The 20,225-nt window shown below is 37.8% G+C and overlaps 2 protein-coding genes across 2 annotated transcripts; one reads left to right on the top strand and one right to left on the bottom strand.

Annotated features, from left to right (window-relative positions):
- Positions 1–716: 716 nt before the first annotated feature.
- On the bottom strand, positions 717–8,011 carry LOC121414159 (histamine H1 receptor-like). The gene is made up of 4 exons (XM_041607232.1): positions 6,907–8,011; positions 3,210–3,608; positions 2,129–2,774; positions 717–1,771 (listed from the first exon to the last, which is right to left on the bottom strand). The coding sequence occupies exons 1-4, from the start codon at positions 7,249–7,251 to the stop codon at positions 1,515–1,517; spliced, it is 1,647 nt and encodes a 548-aa protein (XP_041463166.1). The 5' UTR covers positions 7,252–8,011; the 3' UTR covers positions 717–1,514.
- Positions 8,012–14,893: 6,882 nt separating this feature from the next.
- LOC121412707 lies at positions 14,894–19,661 on the top strand. Its single transcript, XM_041605483.1, has 2 exons — positions 14,894–15,215; positions 17,029–19,661. The coding sequence occupies exons 1-2, from the start codon at positions 15,161–15,163 to the stop codon at positions 17,568–17,570; spliced, it is 597 nt and encodes a 198-aa protein (XP_041461417.1). The 5' UTR covers positions 14,894–15,160; the 3' UTR covers positions 17,571–19,661.
- The last annotated feature ends 564 nt before the right edge of the window (positions 19,662–20,225 follow it).

Genomic DNA, 20,225 nt, shown 5'->3' with positions numbered 1-20,225 from the left:
AGAGGTTGAACATTTCACACAAGGTGGAGAAGTGCCTGTGTGCTGTAACTTTCATTTCTCTGTGTGGATTTCATTCATGTATACATTTGCATGATGGTGAATTAGGAAAAATGACTAATTCTGTAATATGATATGTACGTGTATTGGTGAATGGAAAAATATAGAATCTGTGATAACAAGAATAGTGCATAGTTGTCTACTTGTGATCGTTAAGGCACATTGTACAACGCCTACTTAGCTTGTTGTACGCGATCAAATGGGAGGCTGAATGTCACACATTCGTACCGTTGCACACAAGACGTACCATCCAAAATGTACCATTGCACGGCTTTAGGAGGTGACGTCACAATGCGATTTCATTGAATAAGGTGACAATGCGCGTACAGCCCGCTGGCTAAATGCGCAATGCTGTCCAAGATCATGTGCGCTTGTGGGATTTTGCTTTTCGCTTTCAATATTTTTGCTCCCTTTTCATAGATTACTGGAGGGAAAAACTCTTTTTTTTTCATATTTTCGCTAGATTCCGAGGCGTTGTACAACACAAATAGCGAATATTCTTATTCGTGCGATGGTGCGAGATTTCGCATGCGGTGAAAGAAAGAAGCTCTATTCAACGAGGCGTTAGCCGAGTTGAATAGAGCATCTTTCTTTCACCTCATGCGAAATCTCGCACCATCGCACTCATGCCTATTTGCTATTTGTATATTGCACAGAGTGTGAGAGTGAGCATTGGCAAGATGCAGGTTTAGTGCTCGTCTACAGAGTGCAATTCGTATGTGTTTCAGATTTGTTCAGACCAAATTCAGACTTGATGGTGAGTGGAAAAGAGGTTTGTGACTGAGAAGCGATATGTCAGTGAAATGTGTGACGATAATGCACATACTTATGTAGTAGAATGACTGACCAAGACCCTGTTCTCACTACACTTTCTAAAACTAGTTTACTGGAAACCGGTTGAGGAAACCAGTTTGTAAGATTGCTTTGCTAGCGTTCCCATTCGATCACCCGGAAGTGGTTTTTAAAATCACTTCATGTAAAGTGATCTTTTTGCTATGAGAACGCTGTCAGTGGGGTGACACTTATCGCGCGAAATTCGAAACCACAGCGTAGGCATTCTGTGAAGATTGCTTCTGAACTAGTTTTAGGAAGGTAGTGAGAACGGTGTCCAAAAGTGTTTGGTCTCTCATTAACTGAGTGTTATAAATTGCTGGTCTTGAAATAATGTACCTTTGAAACAACTATGCAGAGAATAAGCTTTACTACCAACCAAGATCAGAGTGTACATGGTAATCGCCATAATGGCAAAGTTGCAATTGTTTTAACTCTATGAAACAGGGCCCCAGGTCTGTGGGCTTTTTGGTTTTACTAGCTACATTTAATGGTCATGAAGTATTGAATGATTTTACCTTTTTATTCCAAGTCATAAATGTCAGTGGTAAATATACTTTGGATTGTCTGAAGATTGGCATGTAGGCTTCAGCTGCTTTTGATGATGATGATGCCATCAGCAATATCTACGAGTCGTCTTCCTCTAAATCATTGCGACCGCAGGACCTGATGCACCGTCGAATAGCCCTGAAGTCCTCCCTTATCTTGGCCTTGACTCGCCTGTTCATGAAAGCGTAGATGACTGGATCAAGGAAAGCATTGACGAAGGAGATCCACATGGCGGTGACCTCGACCCAGTGTTTGGTGTCGACAGGGAAGAAACAAGACCGTGTGATGGCATAAGGTAACCAACAGATGAGGCTGGATAGAATCAGAAATGACCCTGTAAGAAAAAAGGATTTAGAATGAACTAATCTTGTTAAATGATCCTAGAGAAAAGTTTCTGGTCATATCCTGGACACTTGTCCAGTGTGTCTGAGTTGATGGCATCTTTGAGTTTATATTCACTTGGTCTACAAGAAATTGGTGTTAGTTCTCAGATAACCTAGTACCAAGTAGGTTAAAACAGGTCATTGCCCATAAAGTACCATCATGTTAGCCTTCAGATTAATTGGTTCAAGACTTTTTGGATCTTTATCATTTTCAAGAATACATACAGCTGCACATGATTCTTCAATCTATAATCATTCATGGCACAAACTTGTCTTCTCATGGTGTGTCAAATAAAAACAATGCAAACCTGTAAGAGCAACTTGTTTGTCTGCTGTGAGTTTCTTCATACGTTTTCTGTACATCTTCCGCTGCTCTTTGGTCGCTTTTCCCGTTGTATTGCGTTTCAGCCCAAATGACTTGCGACGGAGACTTGACAGAGAAAAGAAAGACCCGGACCGGTCAAGACTTCTTGAAACCTTTCTCGGTTTTCTGACCTCAACGTCAGTTCTGCCAAATGACCTGGATGTAGAAAGCTGTCTGTCAGTTGAACAACTCCGCCCGCGAGATTGACCTCGCTTGGACTTTCTCCGTGAGGGTCCGACTGTGCTTGCTGATCGTTGGACAGGTCTTTCACGTCCATTCTCTTGGTTTGCAGTGCAGCCACGAATTTGTTCGATAAGAAGTGATCTGCATCTCTCACAGTTATGGTATCCTCTAAGATGGCAATCTCCTGTACATCTGTCATATGTTTTCAAATCAACTGAAGAACATTCTTCAGACCCCAAAACATCCAGCTGTGGCATTGATAGAGACTTGGACATTCTTGCCACTCCATTCCTTTCCTTGATCTCGTCTGAAGAAGTGGACATCCCGGAAGATGGAGGAACAAGTGCAAAGGAAACAGACTGGCCCGTTTTAGATCCAGATTCACCAATTGTGTCATCAAATGATTGCTGTAGAGAATAAAAATTAAGAACAAAAAATGCAAGCAACTATATCATATCACAAGTACCTTCTGTGTTCTGTGTTGTTAAGATTTCAGGAAACATCAAAATTGAATCGTCTCTTCCAAAAAGTACGTGATTCCCTTTTCCAAGATTAGATTTTCCAGTGGATACAATCAAAGTTGAACTTGAAAGGCTTCAAATGTGAATATTTTAAGATTTGGAATTTCAATTCATATATTTTGAGTCTAGCATTGGTCTGTTAATGCATGTTGCTAGTTTTATTTATTTTTTTTAAACCAAACAAGAATTCCAGATGTGCATTTTTGGCTAATATTCGAAGTTGCATTTTATACTTTTATTACATGTTTTAGAGTTCTTTGGAAAATAATATTTATGGAGGAGATTAATAGTCAAAATTTATGATGCTTTTTTGGAACTTACTTGGCTATATGTGAGGTTCTTGGCTGCTGCCTGGTATTCACTTAACTTCACCTGTTTCTTCCAAATGACCCGGAAGACAAACACGTAACAAAGAAACATTATGGGTATTGTGACGACATAATTGACCATGAAACCAACGACGTAGAAGAAACAATTCTCCCAGATGGGCGAGCAGTGGTGCGTGCCGTCCAGATAGGAGAAAGATGAAAGGAAATGAACCAATGGCAGAGCTGCGTATGATGCAGAGAAAATCCAGATCCCGACAACCATAATGCAGGAGCGTCGATGGCTTGGCGGGAAGCGCGTAGACCAGACTACAGATAGGTAGCGGTCGATAGCGATGCAGGTGATGGTGGCAAAACTGGAAGCGGAGAATAACACTGTGCAATATCCATTAAACTGGAAAAACAATGACAAAGTAAAATATCTTTCGTGTGTGAAGTAATCATGAGTTTCAACAAAAAGTGAATGAATCAGAAAAATAAGGAAGTTTACATACAAGAAATTGTAAGTAAAAAGTATGAAGATTAATTTCAAAGTACATTATCTTGTCATTAACCAAGTTTGTATTTCACAATTCCTGCATTGATATGAAAGAATTGATTTCCAAACTGCTAATATTAATCTTTCAAATGATAAAATCTGTTTCATTGTAGTTTCCCAAATCTTTTATGAAAACTTCTGTCCATTATGATCTAGCTCTCTTGCTGTTGTATTTCTTTCATCCCCACCTTATAATCATCGTATCACTATCATGACCACCTTATGATTGATATCGTCAGCATCATCATCACCACCATTGTCTTCACCATCATGACTTTTTCTGTCATGCATATTATTGCGGTTTATTTTCATTTGGTCTAGTGCCAATTCGTCCAATTGCCAACTCATCTACTATCATTCGGTCTACTATCAGTTCGTCCAGTATCCACATGGTCTTGTTGTGATTTCGTCCACTCACCATTTTGTCTAATAACCAGTTGGTCCAATATAGCCATTTAGTCCATATACCATTTGATCTGATTAGACCAAGTGCTAATTGGGTAAAATGAATGAAAATAAAAAAAATATCAGACCAACTGGTTATTAGACGAATGGTAATAGACAAACTGGTGATTAGACGAAGTGATAATTGGACCAAATGGTTATTAGGCCAAATGGTTGTTAGACGGAATGTTGAAGACGGAATGGCATTAGACTAAATGAAGGTAGACCATGTGGTGAGTGGACGAATTTGCAATTTACCACCATTGTTATCGTCAGCATCAACATCCCCATAATCATCACCACCCCCCCCCCCCCATTATTGAATATTCAACATCGTCGTCACCATCATCACCACCACCAAATGCTGCAGAGCCAGAGGGGGGGGGGGTGTCCGATATTTCTTGCATGGGTCAGCCCCCCACTTCTCATCCCCTCCCCCTTCAAAACCGTTTCGCTACCCCTTACCACCATCTCCACCCCGGGGGGGGGGCACTTACATTGACGAGTGGATACCATGCGCGACCAAAAAACACGTAAAAAGGATGTCTTTTTCACGATATGGCACGTTATGTACGTAACGTGATAAGGGTGTCAAAAACACAAAAATAGTGGGAAAAGGGTATCTATTTCGCGAGGAAAATTACGTGTTTAGGGTCGAATTTGCGGGGATGATAAAACAAAATTAAAATGTTTTATAAAGGATGTCCTTTTTGCCCCAACACTTCGTGTTTAGAGTCCGATTTGCGCGAGGTGTAGAAGGTGGGGTCGTACTTAACCAAATAAGGTAAAGCCGACGACCGATGGACCCGTAACAATAAAACATCCCTGTACTTGTTTAGGGGTTCATTTCAGGGAATATTTGCCAAGAGTATCGTTTTGTTTCCAATACTTGTTAAGGGTAGGGTTTCACACGCCAATACTTGTTAAGGCGTGCATTTTCAGAATATGGAAATTACGTGTTTAGGGTGCTTTTTGAGACCCCATGGTCGCGCATGGTATCCACTCGTGAATGGAAGTGCCCCCCCCCCCGGGTCTCCACCCCACTATTTTATCATCATCACCACCACCACAACCATCGTCATCCTCACTATTTTCTTCATTGTCACCGTCATTACCATCATGACCTATGCATTCGTTATTGTCATCTTCACCTTTATATCTGTGGTTCATCGTCTTTTCGTCCATATCAACACTTTGATCACAACATGCCATCGGCGTAGCGGTTATTCCTCATCATCATCTATAGCCTTTAAACAAGGCCCTGTGTTGCGATATTTATATCACATACCTACCGACTGGGAAAACAAAATATTCGCAAAAACCCGAGTGAGTGCGAGGATTAAGTCGCTCGCTCGCGTATCGCTATCTCTTTCTTTTCGTCGGCCGCAAGTCTCGTCACAGCCACTGCTTGACGATAAATAGAGCCAAGTTACGAGGCCTTGTCAAATGCTACATCATATTTAACCTTTATTTAAAACTTTGGTACCTGGCTACCTCCTCTAAAAAAACTTAACCATCAATTTCCGCCAATTTCTAGATATCAGCAATACAAATGTAAAACAAATCGATTCCGCAATAGCCCCATACTCCTGAATAAAGACGTGCCCTATCAATCAATCCATTAATCATTTGAAAGCAATACCATAAACATGCCTACTTGCAATGTTAACTTTTTAATGAATGAGGAAAGCAACACCTGCAATTTTATATCAATTTATTCTTAATGATCTTTTACAACTTGTTTCTTATGTTTTTATTCTTAATTTACTACTTCCTCATCTAATGTATTTTTAGTTTCATCGCTGGGTGGGCTTCAGCCGCTCCCCCATTTTTCCAAAACCGTGTTGAAAAACGTGAAAATTACCACCTGATTGTGATTTTTTTTGGGCATGGTCACCCCCGGCCCCCAACCAACCGTTCCGCAGTCCCTGCACCACTTAATCCTTTCGCATCATTATCATCACCATCGCGATCAAGCCATCTCGGTTCTCATCGTCACCCCCTCCCCAAGACCTAGCTCACCATTTAATACTTATTTCCATCAACGTCACTGTTATCACCACCACCATTCATTATCGCCATTTCACATTTTACCATTTGACCATCCTCATCATCACCCCAAGCAACCATCCATCATCACCGCACTGTCAATTGTCATCTCCAAAGATAGTTCATTATTTAATTCATCCTCATCACCACCACAAGCACTAACTTAAAATCGTTGCTCCTTTATTTCCGACAACTTGTAAAATGTTGCACCATATCGCATCATCAACATCACATTCTCGATTACTAGTACTTGTATAATCACCAGCACCACCATCTGGATCATATATCGTCAATACCATGTTTTTTTTTCTTTTCATTCCAAAAAAATTTTGAAACCATTATCACATACAATAGTCACCATCTCATCATCGCCTTTATCATTGCCATCACCATTATGATCATGATCACGATGGCGGCATGGCAGTAAGGAGTGGGAAGGGGGGAGTACTGGGGCAGATCCAAGATTGCCCATATCGGGGAGGCTGCTTTTGCAACAACAAAAATACTCACGGAGTGCCTTTTCACTTAAAAAAAGAATGACAAGCAAAAATATCCGCTTCAAATCATACTATGCATTCTTGACCCTGATCATCGACATCATTCCTATATCATCATTTTCGTCATCATCATCGTCATCATCACTATCGTTATCATCACTTACATCGCACAGGACAGGATATGTCTTCAAGAGACGGCCGTCGTCGAATACAGATATCATTGAAAACACCATGCTCGTTAACGCGACCCCGAGATCGTCCAGCGTCAGATTGACGATCAAGATATTATGCGGATTCTTCCTCAGCATCGGGACACGGAAGATGGTAACCATGGCGACCAGATTGGCTACGATTGCGATCGCCATGATGAGAGCGAGCGTGGAAGACTCGAGGATAACTGCGAGTGAGTTTGACTTGTGGAGGACGGTTTCGGCGGTTGCATTCATCGCGGTAACCATCCCGGTCGTTAAAAATGTATCTCCATACAATGTTGACATTGGGGTAGTCATGTTGGCATAGATCTATAATCCACTTTAGATGGAAGAGGAACTCCTCATATGTTTTCACTTCACTTCGTCTAGACCACTTTTCCAATCAAGTTTGAATGTAGTTGTGGAAATAAAATCCGTATGATATGGAAATAAGTTGTGCTAGTGCTCTTTGCTTCCTTCAAAACCACGATTATAAAAACGCAAAGCAGGTATAATGCCTACTGCGTGGATGTGAAAGACATTATAGAAAAAAGATAATCAATTAATACTTTGACGTAAAATGGAACTATTAAGATCAAGTTTCATATCGCGGAAACGCTTGGTATTTACAAAGGATGTTTCGATCGCTTTAATTACATAGGCCTTTAAGTAGAAAAGGGGGAATTTCAGTTCGAGTATCATTATCAGGTTTAATAGTATTCCGGACCCGGTTACATAAAGCTTAGCATGAACGTATATTTTATTTCAATCGGTTGCTTGTAATGTCAAAGACAACCATTCGGAACAAACAGATGTTGGAATGGACCCCAACCCCCACAAGTATAAGGACAAAAAGAAAGAAAATGAAATGAAAGTGGTGACGTATGTAATTTTTATAATATGCAAAAAACTCACACAATTTTGATTTTGTATTCAAGATGTTAAGACATTTCTCGCTTCGCTCGTTCGTAGTGTTAAGAATAATTTGCCCCCTGCGCCATGTCTGACCCTCTCAAGATTATTTTACTCATAACGCCACTGATTTGAAAAGTCTGGGGGCCCGTTGCAGAAAGAGTTGCGTTCAAACGCAAGCCAAAAAATTAATCGCAAGTCCCAAATGCGCGCTGTTGATTGGTTGAAAATCAAGTCACGCATGATTTTTAGAGTTGCGATTGATTGCAACTCTTTCTGCAACGGGCCCCGGTCTACTAAGCGGTGTGTAATTGGGCTCTTCATAGTTTCAGTTCCCATGTTCGTAATTAGGTTATGTATCAAAATAATGGTTGAATTTATTGAAAATCGTATGCCATGCAAAGATGGTTAAGATCACAAATATGGTAGCCATGGGCAGAAATCCAAGGGGGGGGGCGCGTCCCCCTACCAAAAATAGTAAGGGTGACACAATATCAAATGCCCCCCTACTATTTTATGATGGAGAAAAATACATCATTCACAATTGAAATGATACATGTTTTTAGGACTAAATGATGATTACTTTTTTTCTTGGCTTTTCAAATTTTCCAGCCCCTGGTCCCCCTACCTCAGGGGACAGATTTCCGCCCGTGATGGTAACGAACTCTCGGCTTATGCAATTTCCTTTTTTTTGAAATCACATCCACTGGTTGCGACCTATCCGCGATTGTTTCAAATACTTTTTCCAGTTTCCAGTTTCAATACTTCTTTTCTTGATTTTTTATTGAAGATGTCAATATCGAAAATAAAATTCATTTTGTTTTCAGTATTGACATGTTAACGTTAGTTTGATTATCGGTTATGCTCCTATTGATTAGAAAAATATTGTATTCAAAGGGCGAAAAAGAAATGGCAATTTTTTTAATGACAAATAAAAATTCCGCTTCCACACCCCGTGCATATATTGTCTGTTTAATGAGATACATAAGTATTTTGCAGCTCGCAATTTTCGTTTCGATCTAAAGAGATAGCAAATGTTGTTTGTCAAAATCTTTTCGACCCTACTCAATAAATGAAATAAATAAATAAATAATTAAATAAAGTAATCTATTGAATTAATTAATATCTAATTTCAGCTCATCTTTTCGATCAGCCGATGGAAGAAAATTGTTGTTGAGATCCCCCCCCCCCCCCGCATTGGACAATGCTGGGTCCGCGCCTGCTTGTAATCCTGCTTATAATCATATTGACTTTCAAGTTTATTGTTTTGACATTAAACACATCGCCTTCCTTTAATGGAATGTATTTTCCGTATCATATACCTGTCACGTGACTTTCCATTTCATTTCCTTCTTGCATTTTAGAAGTTTAAGTCTCGAGACACCGCCACAACATGCGGAAAAGGATGCAATCCGATTTGCGCTTTTTCCAATGACAATATACGTGATCTGTTCGGAATTGGTTTCGTTATTGTTATGGTTACTGAACCTATAAAAGCGCAGTGAAATGCTTCATTTTTTTAACGTATGTTGTTTCAAATCCTGTGGGACCATGATCAGGCCATGGTTACTTAATTCGAAACTCTTGACAGTCGAGGGAATTTCCCTTAAACATGTTAATCCGTTCGAATTGATCAAAAGCGATTTTGGCACACGTAGGCCTATATCCTTTTGGGTAAAATTAATGAATGGTAAGATAGATTGTAGACATGTGTGTGTGGGGGGGGGGGTGAGGGGGCTAGGCCAGGGAGGGATGCACAGAAATGACTCCGATCAGGGGTCCGTTGCAGAAAGTGTTGCGTTTAAACGCAAGTAAAACAAAGCAATTGCAATTCCAAAATGCGCGCTGTTGATTGGTTGAAAATCAAGTTACGCATGATTTTTAGAGTTGCGTTTGATTGTAACTCTTTCTGCAACGGGCCCCTGTACTCAGATTCAGATTAAAACTTTAAATCCATACTATACACAAACTGTACAATTATTCTCAATGTCAAGTACAATAACAAATAGGTTATCTGCGTAAAAAATATACTCCACAGAAAACGCATGAACATTGTATATATCACAATAGGAACATTGAAATAGTTGTTGGGAAATATACGTCCACTGTAAAAAATATTGGGCAAAATTTTTACCAGCACGAGCATGACGAGGCTAATTCTGAATCCAACCAATTTGGGGCAGTATTTTACCTAATGCGGGAAGCATATTTTCCAGTAAGGTTAAAAAATAGGAAGCAATTATTTTAAAATGAGCAAAATTGTCATCACATTGGATAAATAAAAATGCCCCAACGAAATGCCCAATGTTGGTTGGATACATAATTGCCCTCATGGAGCATTTTTACCCAATATTTATGGCTTTCATGGCTTACGGGCGTGCCAATTTTTCTCGCAATCACATTTAGAGAGATTACTAATTTTATGCAATTGTTGTTTCATAAAACAGAAACAGATATAATAGCCCAATGCAGAGTAAATCTTGCTTGCTTCGCATGTGGTTGTTTCAGACAAAATAAATTGCTATAGCATGTATAGTGTGTCCTATTTTTTTTTGCAAATAAAGACACGAGTTTTTTCTCTCTCTCCTCTGTGCCGGTCGTCGTTAACCCCCACCAAAACTTGTTAAAGGGAAATTCCCTCATAAAAGCGTGTACCAAATCCTTAATTTTGATCTTTATATATGAAATGAAAAAATCAACCTGTTCACTTACTTTGTCGCCTCCCCCCCCCCCCCACTTTCTCATAATTTGTATGCCCCCTCTATATGAAATTTCTACATACAACCACAATTATATATGATCTATGACACCCCTCCGTAAAAAAAACACACTTTCTTTCCTTCTTTTTTTTTTGGGGGGGGGGGTGAAAATCGTATAAGATCAAAAATTCTGATATACTATAAATTATATGGAAATGTAGTCAAAAGTTATCCACCTCTATGAGTTAAGTCTACAAATACCATACCCTAAATCTAAATTTAAAAAAATCTTTCTCATTCACTGCAAATGTTATATTGAATAAATTATCATAGTCCTTAAAAAACTCTACGTCCCTAAATAATTTCAAAAACTTTGCAAACCTTTCACAAACATGCTCTAACTGCATATAACCTGGCCCAGTTTAGAAGGGAGGTGTAGTATACCATGTGCAGCCGCACTTAAATTATGGTTTATGTTTTCATTTTTTATTATGTTGTGTTATTTATGCATTCACCATGTTTATGTACTGTTATTCATTGGGGTTTTTTTTCGTGGAGGGCTCCTTTGTAAAGCGGTTTTTAACTGAATCGGATTACCCCCCCCCCCTCTGTTTTTATCGATTTTGTAAATAAAACATGAACAAATAATTTTCTAAAAAGTCTAACTTTGAGTCAAATTACTTGCCAAAAGCGCTCCACTCGCTCGCTTATAGTAGAGAGAGTGCACAGTTTAAAACCCATCTCCCCTCACCCCCCCCCCCTCCTTCACACCCCTTAATTTTGCCTCTTTGTGCCACTAAGAGAACCAGAGACAGAAAGAATGAAAGAGAAATAAATGGGTGGGTCTCAGCTATTATGATGTCACCAAAAAACCCAAACGCATCCCTTACACACATTCAAATTTACGTGACTGGCGCTAGGTTGTTGAAATATCATTAAAGAAGTTGAACTTTCACCCATGAAATCTTTATGATCTCAATGCAAATAGAAAGGAATTGAACTCGCTTTGAATTTCGAGGAAATATTAACAAATTATTTCATTACGCACTGAAAGTATAACAGACGTTTTCACAATGAGTGTATGATCTTTGTAAAGCCTGCACAAAACAATATGGAAGTGAAATCTGGATGTGGTTTAACAAAGGAAGAAGTTATTTAAAAAAAACTAACGATTATGTGCAATTTATTGAAACCGCAGTATTTTCCTTTTTTCTGTTTTTATTATCCCCCTTTTTTATGGTAATAATTTGATGATTTTTGTTATGTGTTTTTGTATTTTATTGTTTGCTACAATGTATTTTTCACGTATGTAAAGTATTTTTCATTTGTAATCTATCTACTTTGTATGTTTTTAATATCTGGACCCCTCAGAAGAACAGCCGCTAGGCTGAAGAGGGCTATCCAGCCCATGTGTTGGAAAATGAATAAATAAAAAAATAAAATAAAAATTATAACAAATTGAATTAAACTCTAATCGAACTTTCATTTTATTTTATTACTTTCGGTACTATGCTTATGAAAATAGATGGGCCTATTATAATTACATTATGATGGGTAAAACGTTAATTCAATTCAGGAAAAATAAATGAGAAAACCACAAAGCAAAAGAGAATGTGTATCTGAAAATGATAGCAACTTTCTCATGCGGAAAAGAAAAAACTAACCCCTTAATTTTACTGAGATGATTCTTATCGTCTAGATTGTTGTGCTTCCAACTTTGATATCAGGAGCGCTAATATTCTATTCACTAAGTACTTTCATTTTCGTATTAAATGTATTGATAATATTATATCAGTTAAACTTATTGAAGACTTTTCAATCGCTTTGGTATGACACCACCCCAAAAAAACTCTTGTAAAAAAATGAATTGTATATATCACCAGTTTTGTATATTATATGTCGTTGAATATAAAATAAATCGATGCTGCTATATTTTCTTCCAGCAAGATAAAGTCTATATCCACCTATATTAATAATACCTTGGTCACATTTGATCTACGGCGGCCGTACGGCGAGTCGACAACAGCCGTTTTATTAATTTCAATTCAAACCACCTATATGTAGTTGGTACAAAAATGTTGAAACGGCTGTTTTCGACTCGCCGTACGGCCGCCGTAGAGCAAATGTGACCATGGTATAAGCTGTCAATAATCCGAGATAAATAGTCGAATATGTAAGCTGTGGGAGCCAACAAATGTTTTAAATCACAAATACTGCCAAAAAAATATTTAAAGGCCAAAAATTGCGCGCTTAATATATTATTTATCTTTGTGATAATTTGCATTACTACGATTGTTATTATTGTAATTATTGCTCTTATTGTATGATAGTTCTTATCATTATTATTATAATTATTATTATCATTGATATTGTTATTAATTCGGGAATCTTTTAAAATAAAGAAATTAACAAGGAAGGATCGGCGAAAAAGAGAGATGTGGATTTTAACAAATTGTAATTTTGTGACGTCACGTGCAAACAGCTTCCCGACTTGCCATGTAAGCCTGATTAAAAAAAGTAGAAAAAAGTCCATAAAGTGCAATATTATTTTCATAAAAAAATGTACTCGAAAGGCACCGGCCTACGTAATTGACACCTTCATGTCTCTTTTAAGTGGTAACATGTGCATCCGACATCTGAAAATTATTGATCATTTAGTTATACCACAACATAAACACAAGCGTAAATGAAAAGGAAAATGAACTGGCTGAACTTTAATAGTTAACACAGAAACAAGACACTGCTTTCTCAAAACTTCTTTTGACCATAAAGTTATTAGAATAGCTTTCAATCACCCCCACAATGTTATAGGAGCTTTGTGAACATGGTGATTGTTTATGGGGAGGGGGTGGTCCAGAAATAGTTTCTCATCGATCTCTCTATATTTTCCCTTCATTTCATAAATACTCAACAAGACTCTTGGGGTCGCACGTCATCAAGGGGCGACACTATTTTGGTAGGGGGGGGGGGCTTAGAGTTACCCCTCAGGTTTGTTTCTTTGATTAATCACTTCCTCAATCGATTTCAAACTTGTTGCCTGTGTATGTCTACTTATTGCAAATTTAACAATAGCGTCCCTTCAGTTTGTAAGGGTTTTCTCTTTTTATGTTTTTCCTAAGTTTGTACTTTTTATGGCGTATCAGATAAAAAATGGTTGAGAAAGGTGTAGACAGAGTGAGAGTTGAAGCGATCGAGACCGATTTGTAAATGGAATTTGTGAATGATCCTGTTTTAAAACTGTTCAATGTATTATTCATTTTTAATACACAACTGCCAGTTCCTTACGTCCTCATTACTCTACCCCCCCCCCAAAAAAAAAAAATGGTTTGAAGTGCCAATGTACTTTTTGATTAGATATAAAAAAAATCCACGATTCACATGTAGATAACACCGAGCTCTGATCTTTTCAAGATTATCACTTTCGAAGCTCTTGAAAATAATGATCGTTTAGACATTTCATTCTAATAACACTCATATTTAAAGGTCAAGTCCACCTCAGAAAAATGTTGATTTGAATAAATATAAAAAAATCAGACAAGCACAATGCTGAAAATTTCATCAAAATCGGATGTAAAATAAGAAAGTTATGACATTTCAAAGTTTCGCTTATTTTTAACAAAAAAAAATATATGAACGAGCCAGTTACATCCAAATGAGAGAGTCGATGATGTCACTCACTATTTCTTTTGTTTTTTATTGTTTGAAATATACAATATTTCAAATTTTACAAATTTGACGATTAGGACCTCCTTGCCTGAAGCACAAAATGTTAAAATATGGAATTCCACGTGTTCAGGGAGGAATGAAACTTCATTTCACATGACAATGATGAGAAAATGAAAATATTTCAAATAATAAAATACAAAAGAAATAGTGAGTGAGTGATGTCATCAGTTCCTCATTTGCATACCGACCGAGATGTGCATAACTGTTTTGTGTAATGAAGCGAAACTTTAAAATGCCATAACTTTCTTATTTTACATCCGATTTTGATGAAATTTTCAGTGCTATGCTCGTTGAATTTTACTCTTTTTATTCATATCAAGTTTTTGTTTGGGTTGACTTGTCTTTTAACAATCCGCTTTAAAGACCTATTGCTCATGTCACAAGTGCTCGAAGGACAGACAGACACGCATGTCCATTGTACTCAACAAGTGTACAACTTGGCTAACTGATCATCAATGCACAATACGTAATACCTTGCCAACTTTGAAATGTACAACTTAATTATAAGAGGAAATAATGGTAAATGAGGGGATGCGTCAAAGATGGCAGTGATTTAGCCGTCCAATGACATTTGTATTCTGAAAGGTCACCATGGTCAAAGCAGGTTGAAAGTTTTGTTTTCTTTTACTTTTTGTCACTCGGAAAATGTCCAAAAGTTCGTGATATGGTAATTATCCATTCGTTCCCACCTTAATTCTAATACTGTTAAATTGCTCACTGAAACTCCGAGCAAGTATATTGTACCATGATTCTGTAGATAGTTTTTCCGTCCCGCCGAGCTCCAGTTGGATTAACGGATTTTCCCACGATTATTGTGCATTGACCATTAATTAGTCACACTTCTTAAATGATCCCAAATCACCTTTGACTTACCAATATACATGTAGAATATGATGGAGATTTATGCATCATCGCGGCATTTATTCTTGCTTGTTTGCGTCATCGGTAAGTTTTGATTTTATTTCTCTCCTTTCTCTCCTTTTCTTTCAGTCTTATAAAGCAATCGAATTCTATGATCTATTCAAGTTGTTTCATGCATTCGATAGGGGGGGGGGGGGGGGCAGCTCCGTCACTATTAGTTGACCATCAACGGGGTCGCACTGCAGTGCGTATAAAAAAAAGTTTACACTTTGAAAATGCCACAGGAATTAAAAAATATACAACATGTGGGTATTTTTTTTACATTTATTCTTGGGTTAGGGTCTCATCTATCCAATGAAAGTGAATGTTATTACAGAATGCTACCCTTGAGTGAGCACTGCCCATTTTTGTAAAACTCGCAGAAATCTGTTTTCGCAGAAATGCTCGTTTTAACGCCGTGTCAAGGGGGAAAGGGCGAAATCAAACTTACCCTGCGAAACATTTCTCATACATTTCCCTTGCAATTTTATTCAATTGAAATAAAACGAATACATTCAAGCATTTTGAAACAATTTTGCCACCCAAATTGAAATTTCAACACTTAGTTAGCACAATCTTTACATTTTTTGTGCCAGCTGGATCCGAGGACATACCTAAATCTGAACAAAAATTGATATCAGACATCTCCAGCATTTTCACAAATTTTTCTTATCTTAAAGTGGGTTTAAATTTCATTTTTCATTTAATACTTGTTTCACCACACTTTTTCAAAGCTTGATATGGATTAACAAAAAAAAATCAAGCCTAGGCCATTTCATGAAAATCACAGCTCAGTGTAAAGCAAATTTTGTCACGATGGCCGCCTCATTGTGTGGGGGAATGGGGTGGGGCGCAATGCACTCTTCGAAGTTTTTTGGCAAGGAAGCAAGTTAAAAAAGGTAAAAGATATCTTCAAATCAATTTTACTAACTAAATTCCATGTGTTCTTCATGATTAAGGTCTACTTTTTTTCGCATAACTATTTCAAAGTTCTTCGCAAATAATTTTTCACTAACTTTTCAAAAGTAAGTGGTGCTCACTCAAGCGGAAATATTTTTCGACAGTTATATCGTCATTTGCTTATATGGATCTTTACCAATGTTAGAATGTGGAAAAATCTTCAGGATATTGCAAATGTATAATTTTATAGGAGTAAATTTTTTTTGATACGCACTGTATAATAGTCTACTATTGCAGCTCCATTCAACTCCACCCCATGATTTTCCTTAGGGATAGAAGGGGGAAAGAAGTAGGAAGAATTATGATGTCACCATTATCATTAGGTCTAATAAGCCTTCTAGTCTATCCCCATTCACAGTAAAAAAAATACATTTGTACAAAATTGAGTTGTTTATGAACTAATATGTTAAGATTCTAAACAAACAAGTTTGAGAAATTTCTACAATAATTTTTTTTTCGTTGCTTAAATTGCTGGTTAAAACTATAGACACATAAAGAACCATAACAATAAACCAGTTATAGAACGAAGTTTATACGGATATTTATTAATTTTCTTTTATAATGTATGTTTATTTTTTCATTAAAAATTTACAAATATAGAGCACAGATGGGGGGCATTATACTCTGATGCCTCCCTTTATTTCAATTTCACCAATCTCACAGATTAACAAAATTTCTACTGCATCAAATAAGGAAATCTCTTGACGATTATGTACCCTTCTCCTCCTCCACCCCCCCCCCCCCATCCTTGCAGTATTCTAAACTTGCCGTCACAGATACTCTCATTATCCGATTGAGTGCAAACTTCTCATTTGCCGATTGGGTGCAAACTTCTCATTTGCTAGGTATTCTTGTTCTTTTTTTTAATAACATAATTCAAATTTTCATCTTTATCTAGGGTCAATGGGGACAACCCTGGCAGCACACCGGCCTTTACGCATGGTGGTGAAAGAATTCAAAATTCCGTTAAACCAAAACGCCGCCGACCCAGGCACAGCTGGTCAGAGTGCACAATCACAGAACGGGGCGTCAGTTGGCAGTTCCACGTCGACCAGTGCAGAAAGCGAAGAGAGTCAACAGTCAAGCGACGCAGCGTCAGCCGCAAATAACGCGGCCGGAACTCCGGCTGACGCGGCTAACCGTCTTAACCCAATCAAACGGATCATACCGGATCACTATGGGCCCTCTGTGGGTGATCCATACAGGAAATCAGCCCAGGATAATCACTGGCATTTTAGGAGCTCGACGACATTGGCGGTAGCTGCCCTTGGAGTTGCTCTGGTCGCGCTTATTGCGTCACTCGGGGTTGGAGCCGCCATAATGTCCCATAAAAACAGACAGGAGGCCGCCACGGGATTCCTCAGGACCGAGGGATACGTCGAAATGCTCGAAATACCAACTTATGATGAACAAGAATTATGTCGTAACGTCAATTCATAGCCGACTTTGAGATGGTGCATATATATGAAACACTTGCAGTGTGGCTTTACTGATCAGTGAAAGCGTGTACGGAACCATGTAGGCCGATTTTATGGCATTGCTCTAGAGGGACAGGGGTGGGGATGAGATGAATCTCACCCAATGCCTGCTGTAAAAACTCCGAAATTCGAGGGACCCCCCCCCCCCCGCCGAGGATCAGTGCCCATGGAACCAATGGATATGCCGTATAAATGTTGATAATTAAAATAACGTTGTTTTAGTCGGTCTTTTTTTTTACATTCCCTGTGTACGTCGAAACTGATACGTCAAAAGCTTTCTCAGAAACTGACGCAAGAAAGCTAGCTACATTCATGAAGGGTTTGTTTCACCAGTTGATGAGCATAGGACATTTGGCTAAGCTTCTGAGATCAGAGCAACTTGTTGGCTTAGATTGAATTTGTCATGCAGTGAAATCACTGATTAATGACCTCCATGAAGCTTCTCCAGGATAACAAAGTGTGACGAAACAGATTGATTATTGAGGTTAACAGATGTTAATCATGCATACGAAGTATCCATGAATTCCTTTAAAAGAAAGAGGTATGGAAATATCTGACCATTTGTATTTATTTATTAATTTACTCCAACCATGGCGATTGGAATATTGACGATGTACATGAATATAACACAACTAAATATAATAATACTTTTCTGACAAACTAAGAATAACAACACTTCTCATTGCAAATGGGGCAGTTGTCTCCTCTAGCCACCGCCTCCATTAAAGACGCTATATGTACCCACCTTTCTGGAACTACCATCGAGGATGAGAGTTTCAAAGAAAGTGATTTGTAAAAATGAGCGGAATATTGGGGGCGATCTTTCTCCTCAATGAGGCAGACATTAGGCCACATAAACGTAGAATTTATTACGTTAATATATATCTGTTTCAATAAAAAGTTTATCCGATAACGTAAAGACGGCGAGATGACGAGAGGGTGCTCTTAAAATCTGTTCGCAGTTTTTCATGGGGAAAATAGATGTAATATAATATTTTATGTACATATGTAAACCGGGATGTAAACATTATTGAAAAAAAATCCACAACTGAAAGTACAATATATAGGCAATGATGACCATACTGATGTGATTGTTAATACTTGATTCTTTTGTCTTGCATGTCTTTAGCCTCAACTTGTACATAATTTTTGTCGTCATAGACTTTTTTGTCCATTCATACTTTTTGTTGTACACAATGTTGATTCAACTGTTAAAGTAATGATGGTAATATAGCATTTATGAGGCGCCGATTAGTTGCCTAATGAATGACGCACTTTATTGTATATTACACCGGCTGTAGCTCCAGCTGCTAATTAAAATCTAAGGAATAAATCCTTCCGGTTCCAGGGCTGAGTGCAGTGGGTTAATTTCTTACACACACACACACACACACCATGCCTGGGATTCGAACCCACGACCCTCTAATTGAAAGACGAGAGTCATAACAACTAGACCATGACGCTCCAAAAGTAAGAGGAAAAATCAGGCCTATTAATTAGAGAAAGTCTACTCAAGAGTCAACTTATATTTGATCAATTCAGATAAATGAGGGAAGCATAATCTTTTGTACGAATTGAATTCATTAACAAACTTCATTCATATGGCATGAATATTTTGTTTTAAAAATATATAAAATGATAACATAAACAAGAACATTCATAACTGTATGTCGTTAAAATTTGTAATACGTCAATACATAGATTTCCAATTATCATAAAGATATACATCTATATACAAAGAGAAATGACGAATTGAAATTTAACATAAAGAAGGTGTAGCATAATGCAATATACATAAGGTATCCTGTGACGTCACTCCCAGCTGCCCATATGGCATCATACCATGTAATAAAGATTCTATCCCATGGGATCTGACGATAAAATTGTTTACACAGGAAAATCATTTTCTAATGAAAAGAAATTGGAAATATATTTTTATTATCTCATAAAAATAGGGGAATGTAACGTCATCGTATCCTGCTATACTTTCACTGAATCTTCACGAACATATATGCATTCTCAACGTTAGGTTGCATTTCTCCTTCAATAATAAAACAATAATGATATTCGTTTGATTGTTATTTTTTTTTTTAATAATCTGAAAACAAGTAAATAAATGATTATCGTTCGCGGGCATAACTATTCACATTTTAATGAGTACGTACCCTATAACAATCAACACTATAAGCACACCAGAATCTCTTCTATACAGTGCGTATCAAAAAAAAGTTTACACTTTGAAAAAGCTCTGGGAATTAAAAAATATACAACATGTGGGTAATTTTTCCACATATAATGTTGGGTTTGGGTCTCATCTATCCAATGAAAGTAAAACTTTTGACAGAATGTTACTCTTGAGTGAGCAATGTCCATTTTTGTAAAGCTCGCAGAAATCTGTTTGCGCAGAAATGCTCGTTTTCACGCAGTGTCAAGGGGAAAGGGCGAAATCAAACTTACCCTGCGATACATTTTTCCTGCATTTCCCTTGCACTTTTAGTCAATTAAGATAAAACAGATACATTCAAGCATTTTTAAACAAATTTGCCACCCAAATTGAAATTTCAACACTTGTAAGGACAACTTTTACCCTTTTTGTGCCAGCTGGATCTGAGGACAT

Source organism: Lytechinus variegatus, chromosome 4 (genome assembly GCF_018143015.1).
Source record: "Lytechinus variegatus isolate NC3 chromosome 4, Lvar_3.0, whole genome shotgun sequence".
Classification (NCBI taxonomy): Eukaryota; Metazoa; Echinodermata; class Echinoidea; order Temnopleuroida; family Toxopneustidae; genus Lytechinus; species Lytechinus variegatus.
Note: the sequence above shows the minus strand (reverse complement) of the source record. Positions and strands in the feature narration are given on the sequence as shown.